Genomic DNA, 10,818 nt, shown 5'->3' on the forward strand with positions numbered 1-10,818 from the left:
ATTCTTAAAACACTTCTAGAAGATCAGAAAATGTCAAGTAGTTTATAGGGATGAGGCAAGTCACATATCTGACCCCGTTTCAAAAGGAAAGGGGAAAAGGAAAGCTCGGCCTGGCCTAGTGGATAGAACACGGGTCTGGGAGTCAAAGACTTCAGTTCTAATCCCTGCACCGCCACGGGTCTGCTGTGTGATCTTGGGTAAATCCACTTCACTTCCCTGCACCTCAGTTACATGTGAGCCCCATGTGGGACAGGGACTGTGTCCGACTTGATTTGCTTGTATCCACCCTGGCACTTGTAGTACAGTGCCTGGCACGTAGTAAGCACATAATACCACAATTATCATATCCTAACTCCCTGACATTTCTACACTTCATGATCCCACTGCAAAGAAACAAGCTTTTTTCCACTTATTAAAAAATGATGCTGAAATCAAATCTTCATGGACAACCTAATCCAAAAAAAAAAAAAAAAATCTAGAAAAACTTAAAAGATTGTGATATCAGTGACAGGACCTCAGAACTATGAATTGGTTATTTTGGAAGTGGGGAACACTAGTGTGGAATCTTGGATAACTTCAACTGCCTCCTGTAACTGACTACCTTAACTACTGAAGTGGGAAAGGTATGAGGGAAACAAAAAATATCTACCACTTCAAATGTGTTCATTTGTTCTTATTCCACCTTCAGCTACATTGCAAAAAAGTGACCAGTTTATTGCAATAATGAGGTAGTTTGCTTTTAAAAAATGAGCACACATTCACTATGCTATGTTAAATGGCTGCATTCTTTAGGTCCTATTTTCTATTTGAAATGAATGGAAGTTGTATTTATAGAACAAATCCCTGCTTGATTGAACTCCATATTGGCAATTTCAAGTTCAGCTAGAATGTGATGCATTTAACCTTGGTTGAGGTATTGAGCATAAGGGGCAGATTCATCACGTTCCCCCGTTCTACCTCATGAGGAAAGGCTTATTATTTAGCTGCACTTTATATCATGCTCTTGTTCATTCCAGTAACAAACTCTAAAAGTTCCTGGCCCCAGTCAACCTACTATGAACTGGAGTTCTCACTGGCACACTATGCCCAGGCAGATCGGAATACCTAAGTAGAAGCATGATTCACACTTGACAGTGAGACACGCTGATCACAGCTGGCCCTCATCCTCTTTTGCTTATATTCTAAATGAGAAATTTAAAAGTGTTAGAACAAAAATGTGCAGGGATGGGCAGCCATTCTTTGAAAGCAGTTTATCAGACCACGCTTCATTGCCAACACTTTGCTGGTTGGGTTTTGGGGGCCTCTTTTCTGGGGACAGAGGACTACATTTATCTTCTTTTGAATGCCTGATCCCTGTGACCTAACTCACAGCAAGCATAGTCTGAAGAGCGGATTTTAATGTTTGTTCCGAGAACTTAAGAAAAAAACAAACCACCACACACACACTCTTCTTTAGACCAATGATTATCTAGAGCTCCGAGAATCTTTAAGTAGTAGTCTGTAGTCAATTTCAGCTGTACAGCAAAAATCCACAGGTGACTAAGACACCTGTGGAAATAGGCTCTTTCCACAAAAGCATCTCCTACTCCCCCTTTAGTCTAACTATATTAATAGAACTTAAACCAAAAATTGATCCTGCTTCTAAATTCTAATTCATGGCAAATTTTACCGAAGTTTGGAAGCTAGCTTCCAATCATTTTGATTCGGTTTGGCGAAACTACTCCCAGCCTATTCTCATAGCAGAATTAGATTACCTCTTGAGTGGGCAACAAGATGAGCTGCACTCCTCTATCAGCATTTTAGCAACAAACCGGCCAACCACATCTTTTGCCCTCCCCACCCATTAAACAGAATCGCCTCGACAGGGGATGCTGGTTTTCCGTCAAGTCACTTGACTTCCCCAGTTCATAAACCACACTTAAATCTGCTCTGCATTAAAACAGCAAGGAATGAGTCCAGATACCAGGTAAAGATGGTATTCTTTTTTTATTTTAAATTGTACGCATTTTTAATGCTCAAGAAGGGAGACTAAAATCGCACTAGATTCAGGCGCTCTGACCTGTTGTTCCCTTCCAACTTTCTCAGAAAGAACCCCTGCCTAGATTTGTCTGCCAGTCATCCTCCCCCACCCCCACCCACCCCGCCCCACACAACCCCCCGCAGTGGTCAACCTGTTTCCTAAGGAGTGGTAGAGAATCAGAGAGCCCCTCCCATGAGGTCCAGATCACATTAACTAGTAACCCAGTTAACTAGGAGAGAAGCTAGTGCAGTAAACTCAGATATGCCTCTCCCTCCAGTTTTTAGTAGAGCAATTAAATAAGTTGTTAGTGCTTCTCCTGCCGGAATCTTGAACGCTAGACCAATGCTCAAGAAACAAAACAAAACCACAAGTTTGAAACAGTTTAACACATGACAAAAAAGGCACATTTTAATATATACAGCAATGCATTTGGGCTTAAAGTGGACCCAACACAACTAAAGACAAACTTAAATGTTCTCATATACCTTTTAGTGGAGTCAGCCTCAATCCTAACCACCTACCTTTCTGCATCTGAATGCTGCGATATACAGCAAAAAAAGGTCACGAATGTTCTCATTTTGGCTCCCACATTCAAGTAATAGAGTTTAGACTTGCATAGCATCTTACTGCTACTCAGCCATAAACAATTAAAATCGCATATTAGCTTAAGTAGCCATCTCACTCGGCTCAGTTATAATTAAACTGGCCACCACTTTTTTCCTAAGTACAAGACAGAGTATTTCCTAAATTACCAGCCTCTTGGGGGATGCCAGACTTCTAATGAACTGATTTTTCTTTTTTTTTTTTTGGCTGTTGACTTGTTTTCAACCCAGAAATTTAGAATGTTGTCAAGAACAGTTTTAAAAATGTAATACTGTTTATTTTGCTTCAAAAACATTTCAGCATTCTAAACATACAAAAAAATAACATAACGTTGCAAATTTGCTTAAGTACAGACGGTTTTTGAACTTTAATTGCTGCACTGGCTCTTCGCTTTGCTGTCAAGGAAGAGGTCTACAGTTTCAGTTTAAAAACTACCGCACTTAACTAAAAAAATCCCATACACTTCTCATGCCAGCTGAACCCCCTTCCACAACTAAGAATGGCAGCAGAATGCTAGTTCACTATATACAGAAAGACAACTTTAAGCTAAATGGACGCCCACTGTAGTGTAAATAGATCTACCCTCACAGTGCATGCTCTGGGCCATGGCACCCTATGGAAGGCCGTATAACCTTCCAAAGTAATTTTCCCTCCCTAAGGCATCACAACTCCAAGCATGTACCACAAGAATTTGTCTAGTTTTTACAAACTATAGATATGTACAGTTTATAACCCAGGATTTTCTAGCCAATAACCATATAGTTAACACCACCTTACAAATTAAAAAATGCTTGAAACATTTTTAAATGCTTTGTTACACCAACAGCAAAGTGCACAGAGTGAGGAGAACACTAGAGCGCCTTTTCATTTTAAAAATGTTTGGAAATATGTACAACTTTGATACAGTTTCAGGGTGCTCACTACACCCATGGCCACTTCATGTAAACCAGTTACAATTTCTAGAGCACTTTTAGAAACTACAATGTGATCAGAATCCAATTTTGTAATTAAACCTAATGAGGGCAATAGACACCATCTCACTCAAACAAGAGGTGCTTCATTTACGGTGTTTCCCCTACTCTATGGTATTCACATGGAGACAAGTATAGTACAGTTTTATTCGTCATCATCTTCATCCTCATCCTCCTCATCCTCCTCTTCATCCTCCTCATCTTCTTCCTCTACCTTTTTCCGGGCTGCCTTAGCTGCACCCTTTGCACCATCAAACTTTCCTTTAGACTTATAGTCCGCAACATCCTGCAAGAAGCAAAGAAAGGCGTCCAAATTAACTGGGGAGCTACTCAGGGAATACTCTGAAATTAAGAGGGCTCTGTACAACTGTTGGAGGGAAGGTTAAAAAATACATTTGCTTCCAACAGCCTTTTCCCTTTAGGAAAAAGAAAGCAGGAGTTGCAGTAAGTGGACTTGCTGGTAAAGAGGGCATTCACCTACATCGGCACCTGTAACTCGGCTTGATCGGAGAAGTTAATGGGTGTTAAAAGTGTATTCAGAGGCGCTCGCCAACTCTTTAGCAGTCAGCAACTAAACGCTTCACACTCCGTGCCCATACCTGCTACCTAGTTCCCAGCCTTTCTGACTTGGAGGAGTTATATGGGGAGGGGAAAGCAAGTGAGAAAAGAAAATAGGAAATTCCCCCACCCCCATCCCCGAAAGGAAGTTTGGCTGGTAAGATTAAGTTTGAAGCCATTACAGCAAGTTTCTTGCCTGACCTAATAGAGAAAATCTGACTCAGTCTGTGCCACTTTCATAGCAGAGACCCTACAAGAACAACAGGTTAAGAGTAAGCCTGTAACACGGAGAGTCATTCTGAGCAGAATTATAAGTCCAATTCCAAATCACCCTCTCAGGTCTTACCTTCTCGTATTTTTCCTTCAGTTTAGCTGCCTTATTATTGTAAGGCTGCTTCTCACTATCACTCAGATTGTTCCACATTTCACCAAGCTTTTTTGCCACATCCCCAATGGATATGCCGGGGTTTGTAGATTTGATCTTGGGACGGAATTCTGAGCAGAACAGGAAGAAGCCAGACCTTGGAGAAAAGTTACATATTAGATAAACATTTAAGAAGTTCTTGACCGGGTTGGGGTGGGGGGATGGGACTGAATGTAAGGCTGTTTGATCCCATGCCTTATAGGATCTACTGGGACAGCCAGATCTTGGAGGCCAAAACTTACACAGTGAAAGTGAGTTGAGGTGTTTGGAGAGGTAGAGGTTTTATCACTTGGGTTTTGAGACAGCACAACTGTTAAATAGATTTAACAACTGTACACCTCGATTACCTGGAACAAGTTGTTCTAAATTGCTATTATATATATATATTTTTTAAAAACATTCAACCCCCTACAAGATATAGTGAAGAATGTGCAATATTGCTCTAACTGAAAAGTTACAGATGTTAAACGTGAAAGTGTTATTTTCAAGCTTGTGTTAAAAAAAAAGCCTCATTTTAATTGAGTTTAGGGAAAGCTTTCGTTGTATCCCTCAAGTATCTCTTGTAAGTTGACTCCCACAATGTACTCCATTGAGGATCTTTTAAAAGTAGAAGTTCTTAAATATATGGATCAAGAAAGTTGACTTACGGTGGCCTTTTGGGGGCATTAGGATCCTTCTTCTTTTTGCCTCCTTTAGCTGGTCCATAGTCCTTCATTTCTCGATCATATCGTACCTTGTCAGCTTTTGCCATTTCATCAAACTTGGACTTTTCTTTCCCTGACATAGTCTGAAAGAACGGTTCCGATTTTAGACAACGTCCTCGTATAACAGATCTCTTACTTTAGTTCCTCAACTAAGTAATTAAGTAAGTTTGGGGGCAGCCACCTTTCATCATTCCATAAAACAGAATACTGAAGCCACCCCTTACTCCTAGGGACAATCCCTCAAACTGTAAAATGCAATCCAATACAGGGAAGTGAAGTGGGTGCATAGATTGCAACTGCCTGGGAGGGTTGGGATATTTTACAGATCTTCAATTTGATGGTTTCACATACTAGAGTTAATGAGGTAAACAAGATGGCTAAAAAAGGGGTGGGGAAACCATGTGGAGAAGTTGAATTCCAACCTTCAGAAATTTTAAAGAAAAAAAAAAAAAAAAACGACCTCACCTTCCACCTCTCTGAGCATTTCTTGGAAAACTCTGCAAAGTTGACAGGGACCTCTGGATTCTTCTTCTTATGTTCTTCACGGCATGTCTGCACAAAGAAGGCATAAGCAGACATCTTGCCCTTAGGCTTCTTCGGGTCACCTTTAGCCATCTTGACTCTGGGGAAAAAAAAATTATATATATATAAAAAATTAACCGTGAAAGGAAGCCCATTTAGCATTCTTGAACTTGGAGAAGTTAGAGGTGGGAGAGCGGTTCTGCAAAACAGGATGACCCCGCTGGCCAGTTGCTGAAACTACTAAGGGAGGTAGAGAGAAAATGAAAGTCTACAAAGTTTAACTACTTGTCATGCAACATCTTGACCGGCATGAAATATCCTAGCTGGGAGTTACTACACCGGGTATACTAGCGTTTTCATGGAAAAAAAAAAAAGTGATTCCCCCCACAAGTGAGTGGTCATTAGTGTAATTTTCTAATTACTTTTTTAGTAACCCCCAGAATCTCTTAAAATAAATGATAAATGGCAAAACTGTTTGAAAAAGGGACGAAAAACATTGCCACTGACACGAATATGGTTTACTGAACTTCTGGGTCCAAATGTTAAGTTAAATTGTGATTTTAAAAAACTAGAATCTAAAAGGGAAAAAAACCCGAAAAAGCGGCTTTACAAGTATATGAAAAAAGCATTTTTGTTGAAAAACGCCATCCCTGTAATTATATATATTTTTTTAAAAAAAAAAGGCAGGGGTGTTTTGCAGAAGCTACAAGTTTAAATTAGACCGGTCCCGCCAGAGTGGAAAAAGTTGTGAAAAAGGGGCCTTCTATTATCGCCCATTAAGATGCACATCTGTCGGTGTAATGCCTTCTCCAAAGTTTCCGATTAAAAATGCGGTTGTTTCCCCCCCCCCCCAGCTTCCCGCCATCTTTTCCTTTCCCCCACACCCAAGGTCATCATAGAAAATAAAATAATTCTCTTTTGCATATATTGGCCGCGGGGGGCCGTGCGGCCGCCGGCAAATAGGGAGGGGGGGGGAAGAAAAAAATAAATGGGCCGGTGCGGGCGGGATGAGCCCCGCACGGCAGCGCGCTCGCTCTCCGCTGGAAAAGAGAGGGAGGGAGGGAGGGGAAAAAAAAAAAAAACGACAGGTCACCAAGACACCAATAATTCATCTTCCATTTTGTGAAATGCTTCCCGATGAAAGAAAGTCCCCCTGAAAAGGGCCCCTCTGCTCTGTCGGGGTGTCTTTTCTTGGGGGGGAGGGATAAGGACCGGCCGCCTCCCGCTGCCCTTGCTGGGGAAGTGGAGCGCGTTGGTGCCGGCGAGGGCTGGAGGGAAGCGAGCTGCCGTTCTCCTCGGCCCCTAGCAGCTCCCTTCGCTAAAATGGCTTCTCTGGGCCTGGCGGAGGCAGGCCCGGCTGCTCTTCCTAACAAAGCCGCCGCACACGCACCCCCCTCCCCCCCACACTCCGCCCCTTCCCCCCCCACCCCGGCGCCCCCAAACCCGCCGGGCCTCCCCGCACCTCCCCTCCCCCCCGGTCACCTCCGCTCTCCCCTCCGGGGCGGGTTTGCTGCAGTGGGAGTCGGGGGCTCCGGGAAAGAAGGAGGAGGAGGAGGAGGAGGGGAGGGAAAAAAAAAAAAAATCGCCGGGGTTTGAGCCTCCCCCCTCCCCGCGCCTCCCGCCCCTCTCTCCTCCCCGCGCCTCCCCTCGCTCTCGCTTAGCGCAATCCTGCCTATAACAAAGACTCCCGTTCAGCCATTACACACTCTTCCGCGCCAGGGGGAAGAGAAAAAAAAAGTGCAAAGCCCACCCCCACGCCCCTCCGAGGCCCCCCGAACCGCCCGATCCCGTAGGGAAAGGGGACGGCGGGGGGAGGCGAAAGGACTGGCCGAGCTCGGGGAGGTTTAAATGGCTTTTTTTTTTTGCGCCCTTCCAGCCCGGGCTTTCCCCTCTCCTTCCCCCCCCCCCCCCCCCGCCGCCACTCCTCCTCCTCCCTGCTGCTGCTGCTGCTGCTCACACGTCTTTTCTTCCCTTTCGCCCAGCGCCAGCCATATTAATGCCCGCCAGCAGAAGGGGGAGAAGCGCGGGAGCGGCCCCGGGCCGGGAGGCTCCCCGCCCCGACGGGGGTCGCCCCGACGGCGCGCAACGTTTATCCTGTCAGACGCTCCCCCGACGGCCATGTTAATGCAGAATAAAACAGCGAAGCCCCGCGGCATTGCGCACGGCGGACCTAAGTTTTTTTTTTTTTCCCTCCCCCCCTCCCTCCCCCGCGGCCGGAGGAAAAGCCCAGCGGACACACAATGCAGCCCCCGGGGAAAACGGGGGGGCGAGACCGGCTGCGGCCGGGGGACCGTCCCCGCACCCTTCCTAATTCCTACCCTCGGACCAGCCCGGACGCTTTTCCCAACCCGACTCCCAGCCACGCACGGGAAAAGTCTCGGTCCCGGCGGCAGGGACTGCACCAGCCATATTCCCGGAGGCAGGGAAATAACTCGGGAACGCCGGTTTCCCTGCCCAACCCCGCGCCGACGGAGAAAAACCCCCAACTACACACACACACCACTCTCCCGACCCCCGTTGCAAGATGCCCGGCAGAGCCAAGACGGGAACCCCCACCCCGCCAAAAAAAAATAAAATAAAAATACCCCCTCCCCCCCCCCAAAGTCCCCCTGCTCTCCCTCCCACGGAGCCGGGGTTCCGTGCAAGAACCGCGGCTGCAGCTGCCAGGAAACATCTGGATCTGGGAGCCTTTTAAACACCCACCCCTTCCCCCAAACGGTCGGGAGCAGGCAGCGGAGTACGGGATGGCGGGGGAGGGGGGGGGGAGGATTTTCAAATCATAAATAGGATTGCTTTTTTAAAAAAAAAAAAAGTTTAAACACCTGGATTTTTTTGCTCTTCCCCGGACACAGAGCGAGACTCGGAGCAGGGGGGAGGAGAAGGAAGGGGGGGGGAAGGTTCGGGGAGGGGGGGAGGGAGAGAAGGAAAACAGAGGGCAAAGGGGAGGGAAAGGGGGAGATCTACGCAGCGCCGGTCGGAAAGTTGTGCAGGAGGAGAGGCGGCGGCGGTAGAGGAGGTGGTGGTGATGGTGGCGGTGGAGTGGCGGCGGGAGCGGGGTGTGCTGAACGTACCTGTATTGTTCGCTAGTCTGGGCAGCGCAGGGCACGACGCTCGGCTAAGCACTCCCCCAACCTCGCGCTAGCTGCCTCCACGAGAGCCGCCTGATTGGCTAGCGGGCTCCGCCGTTTAAAACAGCCTCCTCGCCCGCCCATTGGCACGAGGGCTCATGCATATTAAGCGCCCGGCCTCGCCGATTGGCCCCCGCCGCTCGGGTCGTTCATTCAAAAAGAACGACCCGCCGGGGAAAGAGCGGGGGGAAGGAGTCGGGGGGTGGCGCGATCATGTCGGCCCCCCGAAACGGGAGTTTGGACGGCTTTTTTTTTTAGGGAGGGGTGGCGATCCTCCTCCGGTTACCGACGTTTCAGTTGCGGGAGACCAGGTGTTGCTGCCGGCCCGGCAACAACGCGTGTCGGGGTGTCGCTTTGGCCGGCTGGTCCTGCGGCCCACCTGCGCCACGACAGCCCGCTCCCTCGGCCTTCCCTGGCCTCCTCCTTCGCCGTGCCCTTGAGTCGGGGGGTGGTGCGACCATGTCGGCCCCCCGAAAGAGGAGTTTGGACGGCTTTTTTTTTAGGGGGGGTGGCGATTCTCCTCCGGTTACCGACGTTTCAGTTGCGGGAGCCCAGGTGTTGCTGCAGGCCCGGCAACAACGCGTGTCGGGGTGTCGCTTTGGCCGGCTGGTCCTGCGGCCCACCTGCGCCACGACAGCCCGCTCCCTCGGCCTTCCCTGGCCTCCTCCTTCGCCGTGCCCTTGAGCTGCCCGGCGGCCTGCAGGAAAAAAGAAAGTTTCCCCACCGTTTGGGGATTCGTTTTGCTCGCTCTACCTTCGCCAAGCCGTTCGGATCTGGCGCCACTTAGGGGCACGAGGCAGAGCGATTTGATCCCCCTGCTACAATCGTAGTAGTGTGGGATTCTGCACTCGGAGCAGCCGGGAATAGAACTCCTCACCGTCCCGGACCGTGTGGGACCGGGATTTTTTGCCGCCGTTATTGCTGTCGACGTTGTCTTTTAAAGGCCGCTGAGATCCGAGTGACCAGACCCGCATCTCTCTTTAACTTTTAAAGGAACTAGCTTGAAGGATAAGGACGGATTGTGACTTCTTCTGCCTGTATTATAGTGGAGGCATCGGGAATGAAGAACTGAGAATCAGAAGGGAAAAAAGCAGAGCTTAAAAAAAAACTGGAGGGGAAAGAGAAATAACTACTGTAGAGGCAAGGTTTAAGAAAGAAGGATGGGAGTATTTCGAGAAGACCACCTTGCGATAGCAAATGGAAAGTCAGAAATCAATCAGCTGGTAGAATTAAAAATGAAACACACGAAGGAAGAAAACTTTCTAGCACGTGGCCCCTGGGTCCAGCCAGAAGGTTGTCTCCTTGTGCTTCCCCCGTTCACCGAGGCGATGTCGGCATCTATGCCAATAGAAGTCTGTGGGACAGCCCCAGTTCGGAAAGAGCTAGCCAACATATAAAGCCGGAGCTGCAAGCCATGAAAACAGCTGCAGACAACCGACGGGGTCTTATGCTCCAAAACCGCCTCATAAAATGGGAATGGGCTCTCTCAAATACAAGTCAGCGAGCCTAGGTTGAGCCTCAACCACGGTGATAGGCAACCCTGACGGATCCAAGAGGTTTAGTCAACGTGTTAAATTGCTTCCAGGACACATCCACCTGCTGGCAGATAGAAGAGATTTGTTATTTGAAAGACACGAGTGGTCAGGCACAGGAACCATTATGTAATATATACAGTCTTGCGGTTTGATCGTTCTGAAAGTAATAGCCATTATTAATACATACAAGGTATACTGTGTCTGGTTCCTCAAAAAAAGTACCTTAGTTTACATCCTGGGAAACAGTCAGCGAAGGAATAATAATAATGTTGGTATTTGCTAAGCGCTTAGTCTGTGCAGAGCACTGTTCTAATTGCTGGGGTAGATACAGGGTAATCAGGTTGTCCCATGTG

At 47.6% G+C, this 10,818-nt stretch overlaps 1 protein-coding gene across 2 annotated transcripts; it reads right to left on the reverse strand.

The window, feature by feature from the left end:
• Window positions 1-2,387: 2,387 nt before the first annotated feature.
• On the reverse strand, window positions 2,388-8,973 carry HMGB3 (high mobility group box 3). Of its 2 annotated transcripts, none has more exons than XM_003428440.5 (5): window positions 8,874-8,973; window positions 5,746-5,902; window positions 5,224-5,363; window positions 4,499-4,673; window positions 2,388-3,880 (listed from the first exon to the last, which is right to left on the reverse strand). In XM_003428440.5, the coding sequence occupies exons 2-5, from the start codon at window positions 5,893-5,895 to the stop codon at window positions 3,740-3,742; spliced, it is 606 nt and encodes a 201-aa protein (XP_003428488.1). In that variant the 5' UTR covers window positions 5,896-5,902; window positions 8,874-8,973; the 3' UTR covers window positions 2,388-3,739. The 2 variants fall into 2 exon arrangements, with proteins under 2 accessions (XP_003428488.1, XP_001509199.1); XM_001509149.6 differs by lacking the exon at window positions 8,874-8,973 and adding an exon at window positions 7,285-7,342.
• Between the last annotated feature and the right edge of the window lie 1,845 nt (window positions 8,974-10,818).

Source organism: Ornithorhynchus anatinus, chromosome 6 (assembly GCF_004115215.2).
Source record: "Ornithorhynchus anatinus isolate Pmale09 chromosome 6, mOrnAna1.pri.v4, whole genome shotgun sequence".
NCBI classification, from domain to species: Eukaryota; Metazoa; Chordata; class Mammalia; order Monotremata; family Ornithorhynchidae; genus Ornithorhynchus; species Ornithorhynchus anatinus.